The following is a 21,652-nucleotide window of genomic DNA, read 5'->3' on the forward strand; positions in this document are numbered from 1 at the left end:
GATTAATCCCTACTTTCTTAATTTAAATGTTCTAACTCGTAACTGCCATTGTGCAGGCATGTCGTCCATCTGTGCAGGCATGTCGCCCATCTGTGCAGGCATGTCGCCCATCTCCGTACTCGGGATCTTAAGCCTGAGATTCTTGATGAGGTAATGAAAATGGTGGGCCGCATATCGGATAATTTGTGAGGTACTTTGTTCTGGAAAGATAAAAACGAAGCGATTCTAATTTGGTATATAGTGGGATTTTTCCAGGAGTCGAAGAATATGGTTATCTATGTATGTAAAATCAAGTGGATATATCTGTTAAGACGCTGCATTCATTCTATATCTTGTCTGTAGTACATGTCGTAATCACTTTGGAATTTTGAGTTTTTTTTTTTTTTTTTTTTTTTGTAGGCCACTGGCGGTATAGATGCAGTTACATCCACAAATGAGCAGGTAGTTAAATTAATTCAAGTAATACAATCGATGATGGACAAGAAGAGGTCGCCTTTTTGCAGGAGATGCCCAGGTGGGATGATGATGAAGATGAAGAGTCAACTGAGGTGAGGAAATGTTTTCGCTAGAGTAATTACAACTTACAAGAGGAACTGAAACAGTTTTTAAATGCATGTCATGCCATTGCTAGTTTGTACCGAAACAGTTTTTTACTGAAAATTTGCACTATGATGAGGCATAATACGAGGCAGAACAAGAGAGGATGAGACTGAAAAGAGTGAGGATGTTTGGTAGATCTAGTTAGTACAGAAAGCAGTATGATGGAGTTGTTCGAAGCGGAACACACAACACAGATGATCATGAGACAGGAAAGAGTGAGGAGGTTTAGGACGTTTGGTTCAAATGCAATCAATCAATAAATTTTCAATCTCTTAGGAGAATATAACAGTTGAGCAATTTTACAAAAAATGCAGATCAATTCTAAGGGAATACGAAGAGGAAACAACTGAAATTTTCATGTAATTTCTTCTATTTTCTTCCAACAAAAACATTCCTAATTATTAAAACAGTTTCACACAACACTATATACCTATCCTAAGTATATACCAGTTACCACTACTTTTTGAGTCAATGCTCAACCTAATGAAAGCAAAGTATTTTGTTTTGCTCTTCTATATGTTTCAAATGACAAAATAAATACACAATTAGCATAAGCTCCCGCTAAAAACAATCGAAAAGTGCCTTTCCCGGGTCATCACGCTTCAGAATTCGTCATGCAAATCTTCATCAAGATTTTCGTTGATGCTGCCATCATAGACTGTGTTGTAGAAAACATAATCATGATCGAGCATCTCCTCGAGCGTTAATTTTCCATCTTTGTTACCATCCGCCTGAATCGAACAATGCCACGCATTTCATTTCAGATTCATTTCAGCATATCTCATTGATAGGAGTACACCGAATGAAACATTACTAACCTCCAACATCAGAAAGCTTGCATAATATTTAGCATAGGACAATTCTCCTGGGTGAATGTAATGCAGGATTGGTTTCAATTCTTCCACTTCCAAGTGTCTGTCAAACATGTTTCGATTTCAAAAGAGATTAGTAAAGTCCTGTAAACTATAATCTTGGCAGCAAAGGAAGAAAATAAAAAAAATTAGGTCAAAAAATGTGTTAGCTTGAGGTTCAAGGCATGCATGCATACTTGTTCTTGTTCACATCAAGTTCTGTAAATTTCTGTTCTGGCGAGGGTACATTCTTCCCGCCCGTTTCAAATTCTACGTAACTCTTGTAATTATCATAAGCGTTGTGTAAAAACTCCATGAAATTCATTTTCCCATCCTTATCCTTGTCCATCCGCCTGTAAATTATGGGCAGACATTCGTTAATCCGTTCCTTAATTTGCAACAAGTTATTCAGGAAAAATATAAGAGGCATTAATATGTTAAGATATGTGAGAAAATGTACTTCATTTTTTCTCTCAACAGCCATTTGTGAATTTCTTCATTGTTGCTGTCTTCTGGGTGCAACAAACTGCAACAAAAATACAAATTAAACAAAAATATTTATGTTCAACCAAAATTCTCAGAAATAAAATGTTGGCCATAGTAAATATGAAATGAAGAGAATTATTTACTCTTTCAATTCATTGAAGTTTAGTAATCCATTCTTATCAGCATCTGCATTCTCAAATTGTTGCTTCCACCATCCAGCTTCTCCGTGCTCCATTTTGTTTTTCGCTGTTTCACCAAAGTTGAAAACCAAAGTTGAAGAAACTAGAAGTTTTTTTTTTAATGCATCCCGTCCCTCTTACAGACAGACAGTACGTCCTGCACAGAGAATTTCTGCATATATATTCACAAACATATAAAGCAATAAGTATAGGTAGTTAAATACCTAGATCCTTAGTTGAAAACTTGGGCAGATACTCCGCGAAAGAAATTGTTCCATCACCATCTTTATCGTGCGATTCCATTTCTTTCTGTGTGCTATAATTCAACCTCTCCAAGGTTTGTTGCATGACCCATTGCTCGAGCTCCTTAGAGCTAATGAACCCGTCTTTTGGCGCCTGGTCTATCAACGGGAACAGATTAATCAGCCTCAACGTGAGATTCAACTTTCCCTCATTGCCAATATATTCATGTACTTCTTCCACCTCACTTGCATTCATTCCCCCTGGGAATCCATTTTCCTTGGCGTACCTCTCCATCTTGGCGACCAGAGGGTCAAAAATGGGAGCATGACCCGTGTAGCCAAGACGGCGGTTAAGGCCGAGGAGGGGGTGGGGGTGGTGGTGGCGGCGGCGGTGGTTGGGGCCACGTTGTTTGGAGGGAAGCATGACGAGAAGAAAGATAAAGGCGGTGGCAAGTAGCGCGTAGACCACTGCCTTCGCCATTGCTTGGCATCAAAGAAGAAGAAGAAGAAGAAAAAGAAGAAGAAGAAGACAAGGTGATGATGATAAGCAGCCAACGACCAACTGAATATTTTGGGTGGTGGCAGAAACGGTTAGTGACCGTTACAAGTGAGAGGTACATAGAGGATATAATGTTGCCCTTTTTATTAATAGAGATGGATTGGGGGGACATCTTTAATTGTTCCAATATAGCCAAATCTCAGGCAGCTTTCCGTCCAGGTTTATTCAAGGTTTTCGGTTTAGAATTTAAAATATATTTTTGCGTGCTTGGGCGTAGATGCGTCAGGACTAATGTTTGAAGCATTGCCGTGGCCTAACCCAAAAATAAAAAGCCCAATTCGCTTGGCCCGAGCACGAAATATACTCTACTTTGTAGTTTCAAGAGAGAACGAGACTTTCATAGATGGACAACAACCCAAAACTTACAAAAAAATTTCATCAGCAAACGAGAGCATTAGATCGGTGGCAAAAAGTAGGCCTTTGATATGCATTATACCGTACTAGTTACACCCAGTGATTTCAACCTTTCCCTTCACTTCCACGATAGGGAAAACGAGTAACCCTAAAAAACGGAGGTTACACAACGACGAGGTAGAAAACTACATACACATACAGCTCTATCTTTTGAAATCTTTTCAGAAGACAACAGATTAGGAAAAGATTGGGGTTATAATACATCACCAATATACATCCCCCAGGAATATTTAAAAAACACTCCGGCCGTAGAAAACCAAAGTAAACCGTGGTCGGTCAGCGACTCTTCTCCTTTGCAACCTGCAACCAAGGCCAGTTTGACTCACAGATATCACTTGGAGAGTTGCCATCGTTGTCCTTTGCACTCGTGTCGGCATTTTGCTTCACAAGGTATTCAGCAATGCCTTCTCTATCACACGTAACCGCGTAGTGCAACGCAGTTTGGCCCTCATTGTCCTTCCAAGACCAAAAAACAGATATTTAAAATGGCATAACAGGGGGTGGGATTGGGAAAATTTTACAAACTTGCTACCTTAAATAAATGTTTATCGTGTAATCTACCTTTTCATTAATGTTGGCATTCTTGTTAACAAGCAGCTCTGTCATGTTCAGGTGCCCACGATCCACAGCCCAATGCAATGGGGTCCTTCCCTCACCATCTGCTATGCACGTAAATGTTTTAGGGCGATACCAGCATCATACGAGCACATAAAAAGTTGTGCAAAGGAAATTTCCTTTAACATCCTAATATAAAGGGTAGGATGATAGACCACCAATAAAAACAAACCAAACATTTTCTGGGTGAGGAGAGAATAAATGCCAGAGAAAATCAACAAAATATTAAGCCATGTACATGTATTGAAAGAAAGAAAGAAACATGTGGTGTGTGCTATTCATCTGAGAAACAAGCAATAAAAGCTACGTTAAGAGAGATCTGCAGCTGGATCAGTATGAACTCGGAACTTGAGGTACCATAGCTTTTGGCCTTAAGCCTTTTCAAGCTTTTACAATTTATGTGCTGAATTTCCCTACAGCATATAAGCATGTTAACGACCATACATGGCTTTGTAGTTATGGAAGTATAAATGGATTAATTATGATATGTCAGTTTGAAACTTAATGAAGCTATTTAAAGAATCAGATGGAAGAAAATAAACCTTTCTGATCCACTGAAACACCACTTTCAATGCATTTAAGCAAATTATCCACTTCCCCTTCTCTGGCAAAGGCATGAATAGCATCCATCTTTCTGAAGAATAAAAAACAAGCAAAGCTTAGCAGTACTTTTTTATATATATTTATTTCCAAGAAACAGTAACTAATAATCGACGGGATGTGTAAATATTAACAGTTAACCCTTCCATGCTTAGTAGACCTAAAAAACTTACAGATCCTTTTCAGATTCTTCCTCGTAAACAAAGGTGCTGAAAACCGGTCCCATTGGTCCTTTAGAATCATTACCAGGTGCACTACCATCTCCACCTCCTCTGCTTTTCTAGTAATCATGTGTCAAGAGACAGAACAAAACCAGAAAACCCAACAGAAAGTAAGTATAAATGTACGGCAATACTAAAAATTTGCAGTCGAAAACGAAAGAATCAAGACTCACCACAGTCAAACCTGCTGCCCAGTTAGGATAAAGCTCTGTGACAATATCAATGTACTTCTCCATAGCATCTTCAGGAGGCATAGCACCCAATTTCTGCCAAGCTTGCCTGTAAGAAATCACCGAGCGAAAAGATTCAAAACCACGGCAAGTCGCCTTCTAAAGTAAGATACACAGTTTAACCACCCCTAATACACCAATCAGCCAGTAAAAACATTACAATTAGGGCAAAATTACAACTTGCTAATCTTGATATTAAGCAAAACCAATCCAAGAACACACATTGCCCATCCTTATCGAGCTGAAAATAAGACCCATATAAATAAACCCTAAATCTTGGAAGTAAATTTGCAGTATAAAGTAATGGTAGAGTAAATACCATTTGGCGCGAGCAGTCATTTTCAGAGCCGATGGCTGCGGCACGCTGCAGGGACCCTCAGTAGCAATCTTGTAAAGCCCATAAAGCTTCAACTGCGCATCAGTCGACACCTTCTGCCGATCCGTCGCGGCCGCCGCGACAAACGCCGACGCCGCGCTGAACAGCTTGTCCAATTCCGTACTCTCCACACCTTCCCAGTCATCATCACTGTCACCTTCGCTGCTCTCGTTCCTGACGCTGCCGTGCTCGGCGACGACCGATTCGGCCTCGATTGCCGCGGAGCTCAAATCGGCGGAGCGAGGCGGGTCGTCGCAGGGCTCGGGTTTGGGCGGCGGCGGATTGGTATCGGCGGGGGCGGCAGTGCGAGCGCGAGCGAGGCTGAGATTGTCTTCCTTGAAGGAGATGACTATGGCGATGAGCTTGGCGAGGAGGAAGGAGAAAATGAGGCCGAGGATTATCGATTGGAGGAGCTGCTGCCACTCTCCGCCCATTGTTTCTTCTCTGCGGAAGATCCTAAAACCCCAACCCTAGGAGAATCGAAACGGATTGAAACGACGAGCTAAAACCCTAGAAAATTGGGGAACTAGAGAGAGAAGGGGAGAGAAAAAGATTGGACTTTTAGAGAGAGAGAGAGAGCGTTTTGCTTTTGCTCCCCGGAGGTCAGAGCGCACCGCATAGGAGACAACAAAAAACAGTCGGGTGCTCCGCGGACAAAGCCAGTTAAGTACGAGGGAACTTAAATCTTCTACACCTATTCTTACCTGTAGCCTCTCCGTGGCCTTTCAATTTGAGTGCCACCTGTCCTTTTACTAACTTCCACTAACACTAACTGGATCGACGGCAGTGGTGGGGCCAGTTTGTATAAACTCACAATCATAACCCTTTCTCCTCAAAGAATTAGTAGGGTTTCTGCTTAAAAAAATTAGTCAACTAATGAAAAATGTTTGAAAATTTTAAGTTTTAACGAACAAAATAAAGGGTAAAGTGAATAGTATCATGATTAATTTTTTAGTGTCAAAATGTGGTTTTTCGTTAAAGTGAACAGTACCGGGAACCGGGAGCTTTCGTTAAAGTTCCCTAAAAAAATTTGTTGTCAATATATAAAATTTCGTGTTTATGATCGGAACTGTTCGTAATATAAACCACTCTATAATGATTGTTTTTGCAAAAAATCAATCAAAACTAAAATCGTTTAGTCATAGAATTATAAAAACAAATGAACGAAATTAATAACAATTTTACGAACTCTTTATGCATTTGCTATAATAGATTAACCAAACGATCTTAGTTTTAATTTATTTTTTCCAAATATAATCTTTACAAAATGATTCATAATATAAACTATTCTAATCATAATCACAAAACTTTCTGATATAAACTGTGTTGGCCACAAAGCACGGTCCACCTTGTTTGATGTCACGTGTTGAATGAGATATCTATTGTAATTCTCGGCACTCCTCTGCGTCGACCCCAACTTGGGCCAGATAACTCTCAGAGGCCCAACCCGTTTCGGCTATAACAATCATAAGGTCCTCAAAGCCCACAAGTTTCATAGCTTAAAAAAAAGCACCTAGATGAAATAGTATAGGGAGGGAATGGCCTGTGCGTACACATCGTCAGATTGACGATTGAGGAAAATGTAGCGCACAAAATCAAATGGTACTTCAGGTACAATCAGACCGGATCGGATAAAACCTTTTTTCCTCTTTTGTTTTTGTTGTTGGTATTCTCTAACCAATTACTAAGCTTAGTGATTTTCACATTCTCGTCTTCTCCTTATGCAAGCAACTCTTCTTTTCTCTATGTTTCTTAATTATCATTTGATTTATTCAATCCAAGTAGCTAGGTGAATTTTCTCAGTAGCTAGGCGTATTTGCGGAATGAATAAGACTTTGACACGTGTCCATCAGGGATTGAGTGTAAGTAGGAGCTCATGCTAAAATGTTCAGCAGCGAAGCGTCCTTGCTGAATATGTGCGCAAAATCATGTAAGGCTAGGTAGCCCAGCAGAGATAATAAGATAGGGTGGGCTGCCAGGGCTGGTATACAAGAGGGTTAAATTCTTCGATCAATACATACGTACATACGTACATACTTGCATTCATTCATTAGCGAGTAGATAGTACAGAGTAAAGAACAATATGATAGATATACATAATGATATTTAGGCCGGCACTGGCGCTGCACTTCGGTCATCTGTCCTTTTCAATCTCTTGATTTTAGCTTAAGGACAAAAACGAAGAAAAATGAATACAGGTTCAAGTAGTGGAAACATCATCATTCTAAAGTAGGGTAAAGTTGCGTACTATAGACGTTTCTCTCACGCCTCTCACAAAGTGGTAGCTCTTTTATAAAAAAAAAACAAAGAAATATTAACATTACAATTAAGTCAATTATATAATCGAACAATATTTCGATAAATTTAGAGTCAATTATATATTAAAAAAAAAGGAAGTTAATTACAAATTAAGTCATTTGAATGAGATCTCTGGTATAATTTTTCTGGCGATTTGAATTATAAAAGGAAACACCTGCCTTTAATTACCACAATTTGAAAGCTAATATACGCAGGAAATACATATAATCGATGTATTGTATATGAGTGGTTCAGTATAATATGCTAGCTGAATACAAAGTATTGATTCAAGTTCTATATTGGTAATTTGCATGATGACGAATAATACTATTTAAGAAATTAAGATCGGCCAGGCAAGATAATTAAGTAATAATTGATCATATATGTTCATGGTATCATCATCTTCCTACAAGAGAAAGTGGAAATTAAGAGATAATATATGCGTATTAATTAATTAACCAGCAAGAGAGAGTGGAAAATTAGCAGTACTTAACTGTATATAACTAAGATTGATGAACTAGCCAGAAATCAAGGCCGCTTTTTGGTGCTGAAACGGTAGTTTTGCTGATCATGCTGCAAAAATGTTCCTCTTGTAACGTTGCTTGCCCAAATGAGCATCTCAGGATTGCAGAAGCACCAGTGCTATATATATATACACATACATGTTCTTATATATATATATGCAAGCTGCATGCAAACTGTGGCTGGAATACTCATTTGAGCAAGAAACATTACGAAGAGGAGTAATCCCATAAAACTCTCTCTCTCTCTCTCTCTCTCACACACACACACACACGCATACACACAGAGACATCTATCACTGAACTGAATAAGCAAGCACATGGTTCTTGTAATATCCCTTCAATATAGGGCAGGTTCTATATATAGAAGGTCATAAGTCCTACACCAGTACTACCTGGTAATGATTTGGTGGGGGTGAAAGCACAGTAATATTGTACTATGTGTAATTTAATTAGGAGTCAGGACCCACCCCAATGCATGCGTACCGCTAGAACACAAATCGAGGAAAGAGACTTCTATGAAACACGTTAACTGTTACCAATAACGTTCTGAATCACTAATAAAAGATGACTTTACATATCCTTTTATGAGTGGTACATGATCTCGTCATCTGGATGTTATGGTACTATTAATCAATTTAGGGCCGTCGTTCATGACTAGCTTAATTAATTAATTGTTGTTAATTATATAAATATTAAGGTTTTAGCTAGGGTAATGGAATCAGTTTGTTGGCAAGCATATGATCAGGAAGAAGTACGTATGTGGTTTGTCATTTTTAATTCAGTTTTGACAGTCGGTTCAAAGGGGTGGTGCTGCTTCTGCTGCTGCATACGACATACAGCTAGTTGGAGAGGAGGAATTGTAGATGGCAGATCTTTGGAATGGTTGGTACGTACTCCTCGCTACATATCTACATCTCTGAAGGCAACATATTTGGAATGGTTGCTAATACACCAACCACCTAAACTTAATTATTATGATGTTACAATTTTAATTTTCCAAAAATGCCGACGTGGTATGTGCGAACATAATTATATTGGTTAAAATAAATGTGTTTACTTTATGCATCCGAGTGACTATACGCTTAATCTTTCTATGCATATGAGTTCAAGTCTCCATTCCACACTGTAAATTGATTTCATATAAACGTGTTATAATAATATACTTACACAATGCAGCTACATGTCTAGCTAACTAGACAGCTAGGACGAGTACTTCAAATTGGATAAAGGTATAGAACAAAACACAATTTAAAGGCACTACTAGCTCCCATTATGCATGTGATCCACTCTATATGCATGCATCTTCACTTGTACTACTAACTATATAGAGAACAAATATGTGGTACCATTTTTTTTTACACAACTTTTGACACATTTTTTTGTAGAGCTCATTTCATTATATATTTTAGCGATTGATTCGATCATTTATTTTTTAGGTCTTCTCTCAAAGATCATGTTTACCAAAAGTCATCGAAATCTGAAATCATATGACCGTTGGATTAAGGGATTAGGGTTTCTTTGTAGAACCGTATTCGTTCATTTTATTCACTATAAATGAATGTCTTAATGGTTTTAGATTTGTCCAATTTTTAACAAGGATGATCTATGAATGATGTTCTAAAATATAGACGGTTTGAATCGTTAAAAAATATCATGGAATGAGCCCTACAAAAACTAGTGTCAAAAGTTATTAAAATGGAGTTTTAACAAAACACTCTTCGATATTGTTCACTTGTAACGAAAAACCATATTTTTACCTTTTATTGGTACTGTTTATTACACATATATTTGTCATTTTTCATTAAAACTAAAAAAAAATTTGAATTTTTCGTTTATTAAAAATGTGGTGTCACGGATCCGAGACACCACTTGAAATTTTTTAGAAAGAAGAAACAGTACTCATTTCCTATAAACTAAAAACAATTGAGTTGAGATGGCTCCCACAAAGGAGATGAGTAAATGGGCTCGGTTACAATGCCAAGAAAGTTGAGAAGTGACCATAAACTCAAGTGGTTTTAGCGTGGAATTCTAACTTTTTATTTTATGGTACCAGAGCATATTGTTTTATATGTGAAGTCAAATAATCACACGCATTCAATGTTACTCATTTATCTTGTTCACGTGTTTGGTTTGAAAATTCGCCACACATGAGAAAACGTGTTGAGAATGAATCTCACGCAAATGGAAGAATGGATTTTGCATGGACTTATAACTTGAGTTACTCCCTATATTGCTATTTAGTGTTATGGTGGTACTTCAACTTTCCTTACAATAGTAAGTGATATGAGTTTTGTGCAAAATCTAAACCGAGGGAAAAATCCATTAAATTACCATATGCGTATGTAGAGTCTAACTATTGCAAAAATCCATTAAACTTTTATATGCAAAATCTGACTATTGAATTTTCAAATCACTGGTACCTATCATAAACTAACAGTGATACTCTAACTTGACCTAATTCTTGATGGGTCACGTACTTTCACAGTTTATTAATTACCAGTCGATATGGCCGAGCAGCCGGTAAATTCATGCAGCCTGATCTAAATCTTACAAGGCTCAACGAAATCCGGCGGGCCTAGATTCAAAATTCTTAGGCAATGATCAAGAAAATCAAAGGAATAATTGAGTTTAGCACAAGTGGTGAGATAACAAGTTATGATTGGGAAAAGATTCCGAACATTGGTTTTTTACTTCTGCACTTTTATGTTGGTTTTCTTCTGTTTCTTGATTTATTCAACCCAACGGTTAAAGAGAGAAGTGTAGAATGATTTTTTAAGCATCGCTATTCCTCAAAAGATTGTGTCAATAATTAAAGTATCTTAACCACTATCTTTTGAAATGAATGTCTAGCCTTCAAAATCAAGGGAGAAGAAAAGTAAAACAAGTGCTGGTGGGGGCTGGGAAGTGAGGAGCACAACCCTTAGGTTTGATTAAAAATTATATAAAGTTGGTTGGTGAATTATGAATTTCAATTTCAAATGAAGTAATGAGGAAGTGCGTAGCATCTGATTTCTGGTATGCTGCATACGTGCATTGCGATCTAGCTACCCATATCATAATATGCCCCTTCCTCACATTTTCCTTCTGAAAAATGATATCCGCACTCTTTTTTTTCGTCTGCACCCCTTTGTTTATTCTGTCGCTAGATTTTTCTTTGATTTATGCAATCCAAAGGCCACGGAATCTGCGCATGAGAAGAAAAAGGGTGTGCGGATATCATTTATTTGACAGAAAAAAGATGAATATTTCAAACTGAAAGCCATAATAAAGAAGAAAATACGACAACAGAACTGTCCTCGGATGATCGGTACTCATACGCAGATGCAGGATACTAGGATACTATATCAAGGCCTATACAGTTAAAATGCCTAGAAATGAACTCGAAATACAGAACGAAAATGCATTAAGCACCGTGTGTGTGTTCGAGAGTGGCTGCTTCTTATATTCAAACAGACGAACCTTGGATTATCGACACCCTAGAGCAGCTCTTCCTTCGTCATTGATAGATGTATTTCTACAAATTTTCTGAAGATCAATGTACCCTATAATGGTATCCTCGAAAACTGCACCGTCAAGGTTTGCTTCGTTAAAGGTGGAACCTGATAAGACACTGTTAACAAACAAAGCTCCTTGCAGATTCGCTTTCTCAAAGTTAACCCGGTCTAGAACTGCATTCGTGAAGTCAGTACCTGCAAAAGAGAGAAAAATTGATAATCCCCATTGCTGTGTGCATTTGATATCAAGGGATGATATGCAAGCTTACCCTTGAAGCTAGCTCCTGCAGCATAAGCCTTTGACATCACAACTTCTGACATGTCTGCGCCATCAAATTTGGCTCCGGACATGAGTGCTGCTGCAAGACTCTTTCCCTTAAGATTGGACTTCTCGTTTGTGTAGTCACAGAAGCGGAGATCAATTGCCTTGTCGTAAACTCCATTTGCTTGACCTATTGTATTTCCAACAAATGCAACCTCACATCGCTTTGGATCAGTAGACAGTGGAGGCAACCTCTGTTGGATACAGAAGAAGTCAGTTTAGCAACTTTTCATAATCACAGCTATAAGAAGTTAAAACTGGTTACTTATAATTTGGATAGTGACATTTTGGCTCCTGCTTATTTGATGAACATGTGGCATTTCATAAGAGATGAAAGAAAATCACTCACAAAGGATTCGATAAAAGTGGCAAAGTAATGAAAAAACTTACAAAGTATCTTGAATCTCTGCTCATGCCATAAATGGATTTTGTAAAGTGGATTGGTACAGACTTATCTGGTTCTCTACCGCGATTCCAAAACAGGGTTTATTTCTTGGTAGCTTATTCGTGACAGTCTTCCAACTAAGGCTAGACAAATTTCTGAGCCTAGACGGCCAACTCTCAACACAATCTTCGTCGTGATGAGTTTAATTGGATAAAATCGCAGTAAAGGAAAGAGTAAGATTTCCGATTATCACATTTGGTGTAAAGGAGTCTCCCGATTCATGAACAAACTTTGCATCCTGAAGTTATTAATAGAGAAATTTGTGTGGAACTTTAGCCTTAGCTGGTTGTATGTCCTAGTTTTGCTTGGTTCTTGATTGTCCTACAAGCTGATGTTGTGTTCCTCACTTTGTATAGATGATCTGGTTTTACCATACAAAACACTAAAAGACATTCGGAGGTAAGAAAAGCGCGAGAACGGAATGAGATTCAGCTCAACATGGGGAACTGAAATCGATCATGAACAGATGATGAAGATAACAAAATCGTAAGGCAACGGCACCAAAAGCAAGCCAAGTGAAAAATAAATATACGGGATGGGAGGGTTTCAAACCTGACCAGCAGCAATTACAGGTGAGGCAGCGGTAGTCACGGCCCAAACAGCAAGAATCCCACAAGCTACATTCTTAGCTTGCTTCCACTGACTCAGTTCTTCCTTTGTTTCATGACCATCCCTAGAAGCTGCACCCGCCCACCCAATTAAACCAAAACATAAATCCAAATCTGCAAATTTTGCACTACAATGCAGGATCCAAAACTAGGCGGAAAGTGCTTATATATCTACTCAAATGATATTCTAGGGAAGGGTATTCGAACTTCGGGCCAACTATCCTAACCCACATCTGCAAGTTTGTAAGGACCATTTGAGACTGCTGCTTTAAAAAGCATTTTTGTTAACTACCACTTTTACCACAGGTGATCTTATTATAAAAGCGTTTGAAATTTTTATTTAAATCTTTCTAAGAAGCATTTGGCATGAGTTTTTCCAACAAAGTGCTTCTATGAAAGTACTTCTAAACGTAGTCATTGTATATAACACCTATAAACAATCAAACCCAAAACTTGAAATTGGTTTTCATAACAAAAAAAAAAAAATCAATCTTCATAAACATTCACCAAAACAAGGCTTACCGGAGCAAAATACGCGCGTGGGGGAGTGGAATTGCGGGCGTTTCGTGTGGGAGAACTGGAGAGAAACGCCGTTTCGAGACAGAGGAATCACTGAAGAAAGTGAAGCAGCCATTTTTTCAGAAGACAATGGTGTTCTCTTTCTCTTATCCGTTTCCTTCTCCTTTCCAGTTAGTTCCCGAAGATCAAGATGACGTGGTGTGACACGTGGGATCGTGTCTGACGCCAATGAAAACCATTTCCCCTTAGCCTTATCCCCGCGGGTGACGTTTATACATGAGATAGCATTTTCACAATGATGGTCTAGTGGTAAATGACGAATTACGAGGTTCCATTCAAATTAAAAATTAAAAGATTTTGGGTTTAAAATCCGTTGCTGCTGTGGACGTTAGATTTGTGGCCAGGAAAGGCTGAAATGTCTATGTGAGTCTTTCCGACCTTCGAAGAAAATGAATAACCGTGGTTTACCAATAATTGTCCTCATTAAAAAAATAATAATAAATTAAAAAATAAAAATAAAAACATTAGACATTTGTCTAAATACTTACTCACTCTTATATGCCGTTGAATCACAAAGTCAATAAATATAAGGGTATTGTTAATGAAATTAAAATTTCAAATTAAATGATGTGTCAATAATGGAAATGAGCACGTTTATCAATACTTAAGTAATAAACCAATCATCAACTTTTATGTCATTTAGTTTCCAACATTTAATTTATAAATTTAGTCTCTCTGATATTAACGTAAATAAAAACATATGAGTAAATTTGGTTTTTTCTCAAATGATGCTGGCAAATAACCATTACGAGATAGTTCAGTGGTGGTTGGGGGTTCTAAGCCCGTATTCTACATTACACATTTTAAATTACTTCATGATACTAGTATATAACATAATGGTGATCATAAAAAACTATAATATTTTTGTGAGTCTTCCGCTTCAAAAAAAAAAAAAAGAATTCTCCTCACAAAACTGCTGATCTTTTATAAAAACCAAAAAACAAAAAAATGCCGGCAAATACTAGTATATGCTTCAAAAATAATGCATAGACATAAATAGCAAAGACAACAAAAAAAGTAAGAATATGGTAAAAGGGAGTTCCTAACGACAAGGAACAACAAACAACGAAAGGAAAAGGGCGGAGAAACGGTCGGAGGAATCGGCCTTTGACTTTGTTGGTATATTTGAGGGATCGGGCCTCCTCCGTTTCTCTTTCTCTGACTTGCCACCGCCAAAAAAACAAGGAGTTTGTTCCGACAATGGAGAGCCAGAGCCAGAGCCAGAGCCAGAGCTCGTGCCTGTCGTACGAGAAGATCAACGGCGTCGCCAGCTGGCTTGGGACCCACGTTGCCTCCGCCTTCTTCAACTCCCTCGAGCGCTGCTCCTGCATCAACCTCTCCACCTCCGACGACCAGGAAACCAACCCCGAGGAGGCCCACGACCGCCCCCTCATGCTCTTCGCCTCCCGCTCCGTCAACCTCAGCGACCACCGCCCTCACTACATTTTTTCCTCTTCCTCCGCCTCCTCCTCCTCCTCCTCCACCCCCCCACCAAAAGACGTCGTCAACCTCCCCGTCTGAATGGGTGGATCGGATCATCTGGGGTCCTTTTTGTTTCTTCTCTCTCTCTAGGATTTTATTTTCTTCTTGAAGTTTTGTGTCTTTTTTTTGGATTAATCGGGGTTGGTTTGTATGATTAAATTCAAAATGTTTTTCTTGCTGGTGAATTTGTTTGCCTGGATGTGATGTGTTGTTGTAAACATGTAACAGTTAACGTGGACTGGTAAAAAAGGAGGTCTCCTCTCGTTTCTGTTTGATGGGTTCTTTTTCACTTTGATATATTGATTGCATGATTGGCATGATCTGAAACTGTATCTCTATGTGTTGTTTGTTGCTTCTCTTCCTAGGGATGTGCGATTGGTATCCATGGGAAGGAAGATGACAAGTCCTTCTGGGAATTTTTAAGGGTTTTGATAGACATATTGTCGCAAAGCGGGGGCTTTGTTGGCTTGTGGTCATTCTTTATTTGGTTTCTATTGTGATTATTCTATAGAGAATAATGTGTGTTTCTGAATGTGGAATTGTGAATGGGTTAGTTAAGAACGTTTAGTAAATGTGGGTTATGTCAGTTAGTCATAGCAGTATAGTATGATTTTAGAATGCACTCGAGTTTGAATCTTCCGTATCAAAGAATGGAAAAAGATGACAAGTTGTGGTCGTGTCATAGTAGTTGGCTTGCTTCTTTACTATAGAGTTTGAATCCCTATCTCGTAGAATGACAAAAGATGACATGTGATGGGTTAAACAAGGTGGTGATGGTAGGGGTAGTGCGCTCGCCTCTTATGGTCTTACCACTCGAGTTCGAATTCCCCACCTCCTAAGATGTCAAAAGACGACAAATATGATGGTTAGTCCAACGAGTTAAAACAAGACGACATTTTGAACTTAAGTTCGAATCCTCCACCTCACAGAACGCTGATTGACGAGGCTGGGGGATGTATTAAATTGGACAATTGGATCACTCATTTTGGGCCTATGGATAGGCCTTGTTTCGGGCTTAGGTTTCATATGCAGTGGTTCGAGGCATGGGTTGGATATATGGGCTACGTATCACCCAATATTTGCAACAAGGCAACAAATATCAATGAACATGATAATCCGACTTCCCCTTCTCTTGAATGTGCTTTTTTGCTCACCACCCTCAAAACGACGGTAATGTTCATCACTCTATTTATTATCGTTAAATGAGTTCAAATTTTAAGATTTGTTCTCAGCAGCACGCACTGTCATGTCAAAAACTAATACACGACAGTACATTTTAGGTTTGGGAATTGGACTAGCGAAAAGTGACGTCCCCGGTGCAGGCAAGTAAGTTTGAGTCCATTTAAGGAAGACACATCAGTTGTGTAATTGTGTCCTTTCCTACCGTAGTATTTGCTATTCAATTTCGAGTATGAACATGCAGGAAAAAAACTACATGAATATTCCACTTACATATGAGAAAGAAAATTTGCAGTTTGCATTAACTAAATCTCAAAAGGTATTCCTGTTAAGTTAACAAAATGGCTAACGATTGGAGACTAGACTAAGCTGGTGTTAGACTAAACTGACAGTGCAAGTATACAAGGGTCTACGTCGACGAAAACCCGGTTAGGCGCGCTCATCCATGGACACGAGAAGCAAATCGTATTCCTGTCAGAGATGTCTTCTCCAAAAGAGTGGATAGTCCAAGTTTCCAGCCCCTGGCTGAGTCAACGAGCCACTTCGGACGAAATGGATTCCTGCACATTCCCACTGCCAGCCAAAGCTCATCGACCCTACCATGAAACGGACAAGATTTGGCAGACAAACAATTCAATCACTCTGACCGGCGAACAATATGGAATGGTGGAGTTCCCCACCATCTTTTCCCCAAACGAATTCCAGCCACCAGCGCTTGAATCCCTATCCATCTCAGAGAACAAGGAAGTTCTACAAGGCCCACAGGCACCTGCATTATATAGATGTCATATCTCATTGGCTTTCTCCTAACAAATGACTTCACATCTAAAATTTGAGAACCGGCAGACCAAAAGCATCCCACATTGATTATAATTAAACTATCCGGACAAGCTAACCTTGGCCACTGGCTGATCCCGAATTGGATTACATTACAACCATGGAATATCAGCCATCTGTCAGGACAAAAAATGGCACCATAGGAGAACCAAATCTGTCATCGATCGTGCACATGCCTGCTAGAAATGTCAACTCGACCCTGTAGGCTGTTGTGGCCATTGATGCTGCCGAACGTAATGTCAGTCATCAAACCATTAGACTGGCTTCTTGTAATAGGACTAAGCAGGCACTACGCGATAAGAGTGCTGCGGAGGGGAACCATGTTGAAGACCACTATAGTATCAAGCGGGTACTGGTAAACCATAATTGTGGAACGATCTAATACGTCCATCCCATCCTGCAGTAACAATAACCATACCCCATGCATGAGAACTGGATGTGTTCTGGCAAGAAGTTTTAAAAAACTTGTACTCGGATATGTGCATAGTAGATTGGTTTGCCAGTGGGCTCGAAGTTGGAAGATTCTCCTCCGGCCAAGTAGCAGATCCCTTCGGGATAGACTCAAGGAAAGAATCTTGGCTGAGAGAAAAGCATGCAGGTGAGGAAAAAGGCAGAGCGTCCAGTAAATTCTCATCAGCAGCCTGAAATTGCCTCTCATTTTCTACGGTCCCACATTTAAATCCAGACCAAGGTATCGCCACAGAAACATTTGTTGAAAAGCGCTCACAAGATCTGATCTTTTTTGCCTGAGAGAGAACTCGTTCTTCATGATTATTGCAGTTCCATACATATACACTAGAATCCTCACTAACCGAGACTATATGTTTCCCATCTGAAGTGAAGGTAGCAGATGTCTGGTTCCCAGCATTTCGTTGTCCTGCAAGAGACGAGAGACAAGGTTTAGAAAAGAGAAATGTATGAAATTCATCAGTCAGATGCTAAAACAGAGAACAAAACTCATTTGCATACTAACATTTGCATCAAATTTTCTTATGATATGCACAATGGAAAATCAGAGTGGTGGAAACCAATAAAAAAAAGAAACTATTACAAATAAAAATACCAAGTTATGCAACTACCGGCATACTTGCCGACCACAGTAAGACCATGAAGAATTCTGACTCGTGAATCGGCCGTAGTGACCATGACCTTGCTAGAATCTTGTGGGAAAAACTGTACAAAACAACAAAAATTACTGAACTTCAGATCCCAGATGGATAGGTAAAGTGACGTGTAAAAGAAAACAAAACCGAAAACAAAGCAGGGAGGAAGTAACTACCTGGAAGCCTGTAATCTTTCTGCACGGAGACTTCTTTTTACTTTGCAAGCATAATTGAGCATCCAATTGCAAAAGATTATCTGCTCCAAGACACACATAACTACTTTATCAGTACAAGCTCAAAGTGAGCAGGGGAACCTACTCAGTTTCTAGGCAAAGGGGGTGAACAAAACGGAGGAGGCTGAGGAATGCAGGTGTAGAATGTCAAAGCATACCTGATATATTATAAAAGCGGCAACTGCCTGTCATTGAGCCAACAATTCCTCCCTGCGGTGTTTGAATAAGCATTACTTAATATGTGAGCATACATATACATCTCTACATAACTGAAGGGCAAGAAAATCAACAAACCTGCCCATCAGGGTAATAGCACACCACAGTAACTATCTCTCTTATGTCACTCCAATCCACAACTTGGCAGCAAGAAATTCCCCAAATACGTACTTTGCCATCTATTGAACCACTGATGAAGTAATTCTCATCCACTGGATTAAATTGAACACTGGTCACTGCACGATACCAACGAAAAATAGTAAGAGGTCAATTCCATACACTATAAGATAAGAAACCAGGATCTTCCAGTTTTATATAATCATAGACAATAGACGAAGCTCACCATAATTACTATGGGAAAAGACTTTGAGGCAACTGCCGCATCCCACTTGCCAAAGACGAACAGTTTTGTCAATAGAAGATGACAGAAGATACTGCATTCAGAACAAATTAACACAAAACCAAATTAAACATTCTGCCATGTATCAGTAAATGATAAATATTTTCCAGATTACTAGAAATTTAGCTGCAAAAAAAATAATCACTTACATTACTACTTGACCAAGAGAGATCCAATATATCATCACCATGCCCGTGAAACTCATGCAATGGTTTCTCCAATATCCGGAAGACTTTAGGGGGGAAAATAACACATGCTGAATCCGATGTTTTCCTAAGGCTACTTGACTTGCCTATTTTATCCTTATCCGAAAATAGTGGATTTAGTTCAGAGAGATGATTCACTGTGAAGTAAATGCAGGATGGATCTATTTTCGGAATGTCATGTTCATTACATCTCTCATCCTCCACTACTTGCCAGACTCGCACAATCCCATCTTCGCCACCACTCGCTAAGTATTGTCCATCGGGACTGAATTTCATTGCCAAAATTGCGCCCTCATGTGCCTGGATATCTTGCCCCATGTAAAGAGCTGAAAGTTCCTTCAACCGCTTCCTGCACTGATGAACCTTAACTCTTTGTGCCCTGAACCCCATGATTGCAGCATTGTCATTGTGTGCCAATTCATCATCCTCCCCATGCGTATCAACAAGGCATGTGATTGACCGCAACCTACTCAACCACCCCTTCTTAACTCTCTTCAGTATCCCAGCTCTAGTGTTCGCCTCCTCCATTCGATTCTCCATCAATTGTTGAGACAATGAAGATGAAGAACACGGAGTGCACTTAGACTCTTCGGTCACTTCTTGACCTTCACGTACATTCCGATCCAGCCTCACTTCATCTGCATTACACTCCAAAGGCTTCCCTAAATTCCCATCTCTACATGCAGAATCATCCTTCCAATCCAACTCAACTGAGGAATTGGAATGGTCATTACACCGACATGACACAAATGACCGACTCAAACAAAACTCATCCTCAAAACATGAGGTGGTTCTCAACACAGCCCCACTACCCTCTCCAACTCTCTCAACCACCCCTGCTACATCACTCGCTATTTCCACTGAATTCTCCCCCAAACTTTGATCCACGCTCAGTCCCATCCACTCCAGAAACTTGGCCCGCCGCTCCTTGACACTTCCCGGGGTTCTATTCCACAAATCATAGGGAAAAGCAGCCGGAACCCAATTGATGAAGGAAGAAGTGGAATCAAATGTCTCAATGGTTTCAGACCCAGCATCGGATGTCGATGCAATTTCCTCTTCTGCATCAAAGAATCCACAATCTTCTTCCTCTCCACTAAAGCTACCCATTATTCTTTGAGTTCAACCCATCAGATTCCACATCAAGAAACCAGCATTATAAACCCCAGGCAACGTGCCAAAATATAATCCCCCTCCACACAAGCAACCGTATGGAGTAAGAGAAACTACACAAAATTCAAATAAAAAACCACAATTAACACAGAATCCAAGAGCAGTTCAACACAAAATACTTGCTAAACTAAACAAATATGGTAATTTTAGCAAAAAACAAAAACCGAGAGATCCATCATGGATCCCAATCCACACCCATTGAACCTGGTCTACCACCACATATAAAAATCACAATAAAATATGCACAAAAACCCCAAATGAAAATTAAAAACAACCCAATTTCTCAAAAAGAAACACACTTTCCACCACACAGATGAAAACCCATTTGCAGAATTCGATGATCATGTGATTACAAATTTACAATCGAATTAACGAGCCAGAAATTAATTAAGGAAGTTAAATACTGGTTTAAGCAAAAGGGTGAAGTTTGGTTACATGGGTTTGGTTTTCTATGAGATTCATATGCAACTGGGGAGGGCATGGATCGAAGCAGCCATGTGTAAATTTTGGAGCTTTTGGGGACTCTCGCTCGCTCGAGGAAGCAAAGGAGCACTCTCTCTACACACAGAAATGAGAAAGAAATAAAATTTAGTAAATTAAAAAGAACAAAAAAAAAGGAGAGAAAATGCAGGGGCAAAACAGGAAAACGGACGAGTGTTCTTGATATTCGTGAGCTGATGGCCCGAGAAACGAGATTTCGAGAGTAGAAGGATCAAGGATGTGCTTCTGCTTGTGTTTTGTGTTTGTGGTTTTTTTTCTCTCTCTAGACTCTATCTGTTTCTCTGTCTACAAAATAAAAAGGTAATTTCCTCTTTTAGATGCAATTTTTTTTACCAAATACGAGTGGAGCTTTTTGTGATGCTTCTAGCTAGTTAGGGAGAGTAAAACAAAATGAATGAAGTATAAACAGTTAGTTTACAAATGCCGGTAGATCAGTTGATCAGAATAACATGTTCATCACGTTATAAGTCATATACACTATAAATTTGAGTTTGAATATTCTCACTGTAGGTAATAATGTAGAAATTACAATATAATGTTCTTTTTGTTTAATTAAACGAAAAACATTAAACATAACATATTTTTTTAGAAAAAAATGCTCTTGCTATTAATCACGCAAATCATGAACCAAATTTAAAATAGTCCATCGAATCCGATTATGGCAATGAAAACATGCCCA

General features: G+C 39.1%; 5 protein-coding genes and 1 long non-coding RNA gene across 11 annotated transcripts; 1 reads left to right on the top strand and 5 right to left on the bottom strand.

Moving 5' to 3' along the window:
• Positions 1–930: 930 nt before the first annotated feature.
• Positions 931–2,898, bottom strand: LOC126624712 (uncharacterized). Its single transcript, XM_050293815.1, has 6 exons — positions 2,341–2,898; positions 2,081–2,183; positions 1,912–1,977; positions 1,649–1,804; positions 1,419–1,515; positions 931–1,331 (listed from the first exon to the last, which is right to left on the bottom strand). The coding sequence occupies exons 1-6, from the start codon at positions 2,837–2,839 to the stop codon at positions 1,203–1,205; spliced, it is 1,050 nt and encodes a 349-aa protein (XP_050149772.1). The 5' UTR covers positions 2,840–2,898; the 3' UTR covers positions 931–1,202.
• Positions 2,899–3,311: 413 nt separating this feature from the next.
• Positions 3,312–6,004, bottom strand: LOC126624699 (acyl-CoA-binding domain-containing protein 1-like). 2 transcript variants are annotated; one of them, XM_050293796.1, is made up of 6 exons: positions 5,317–6,000; positions 4,941–5,046; positions 4,720–4,826; positions 4,489–4,580; positions 3,893–3,990; positions 3,312–3,787 (listed from the first exon to the last, which is right to left on the bottom strand). In XM_050293796.1, exons 1-6 carry the CDS (start codon positions 5,805–5,807, stop codon positions 3,608–3,610), a joined length of 1,074 nt encoding a protein of 357 aa, XP_050149753.1. In that variant the 5' UTR covers positions 5,808–6,000; the 3' UTR covers positions 3,312–3,607. The 2 variants fall into 2 exon arrangements, with proteins under 2 accessions (XP_050149753.1, XP_050149760.1); XM_050293803.1 differs by lacking the exons at positions 3,312–3,787; positions 3,893–3,990 and adding an exon at positions 3,997–4,359 and having other exon boundaries at positions 5,317–6,004.
• Positions 6,005–7,375: 1,371 nt separating this feature from the next.
• On the bottom strand, positions 7,376–8,565 carry LOC126624743 (uncharacterized). The gene is made up of 2 exons (XR_007624207.1): positions 8,166–8,565; positions 7,376–7,538 (listed from the first exon to the last, which is right to left on the bottom strand). It is a non-coding gene; the product is annotated as an uncharacterized LOC126624743 (long non-coding RNA).
• A 2,518-nt stretch (positions 8,566–11,083) lies between these two features.
• LOC126624720 (thylakoid lumenal 17.4 kDa protein, chloroplastic-like) lies at positions 11,084–13,777 on the bottom strand. 2 transcript variants are annotated; one of them, XM_050293831.1, is made up of 5 exons: positions 13,587–13,777; positions 13,009–13,136; positions 11,959–12,205; positions 11,655–11,884; positions 11,084–11,379 (listed from the first exon to the last, which is right to left on the bottom strand). In XM_050293831.1, the coding sequence occupies exons 1-4, from the start codon at positions 13,696–13,698 to the stop codon at positions 11,661–11,663; spliced, it is 711 nt and encodes a 236-aa protein (XP_050149788.1). In that variant the 5' UTR covers positions 13,699–13,777; the 3' UTR covers positions 11,084–11,379; positions 11,655–11,660. The 2 variants fall into 2 exon arrangements, with proteins under 2 accessions (XP_050149788.1, XP_050149782.1); XM_050293825.1 differs by lacking the exon at positions 11,084–11,379 and having other exon boundaries at positions 11,441–11,884.
• Positions 13,778–14,670: 893 nt separating this feature from the next.
• LOC126624733 (uncharacterized) lies at positions 14,671–15,400 on the top strand. The gene has a single exon (XM_050293842.1). The coding sequence runs from the start codon at positions 14,844–14,846 to the stop codon at positions 15,162–15,164; it is 321 nt and encodes a 106-aa protein (XP_050149799.1). The 5' UTR covers positions 14,671–14,843; the 3' UTR covers positions 15,165–15,400.
• A 1,085-nt stretch (positions 15,401–16,485) lies between these two features.
• LOC126624678 (2-deoxy-glucose resistant protein 2) lies at positions 16,486–21,270 on the bottom strand. 4 transcript variants are annotated; one of them, XR_007624196.1, is made up of 10 exons: positions 21,125–21,270; positions 20,908–21,030; positions 19,243–20,525; positions 19,037–19,127; positions 18,772–18,929; positions 18,636–18,687; positions 18,421–18,500; positions 18,221–18,314; positions 17,201–18,018; positions 16,486–17,073 (listed from the first exon to the last, which is right to left on the bottom strand). XR_007624196.1 is itself a non-coding variant. In XM_050293768.1 (9 exons), the coding sequence occupies exons 3-9, from the start codon at positions 20,407–20,409 to the stop codon at positions 17,483–17,485; spliced, it is 2,178 nt and encodes a 725-aa protein (XP_050149725.1). In that variant the 5' UTR covers positions 20,410–20,525; positions 20,908–21,030; positions 21,125–21,270; the 3' UTR covers positions 16,486–17,482. The 4 variants fall into 4 exon arrangements, 3 of the variants coding, with proteins under 3 accessions (XP_050149725.1, XP_050149733.1, XP_050149740.1); XM_050293768.1 differs by having other exon boundaries at positions 16,486–18,018; XM_050293776.1 differs by having other exon boundaries at positions 16,486–18,018; positions 19,243–21,030.
• Positions 21,271–21,652: the final 382 nt, after the last annotated feature.

Source organism: Malus sylvestris, chromosome 1 (assembly GCF_916048215.2).
Source record: "Malus sylvestris chromosome 1, drMalSylv7.2, whole genome shotgun sequence".
Lineage (NCBI taxonomy): Eukaryota > Viridiplantae > Streptophyta > Magnoliopsida > Rosales > Rosaceae > Malus > Malus sylvestris.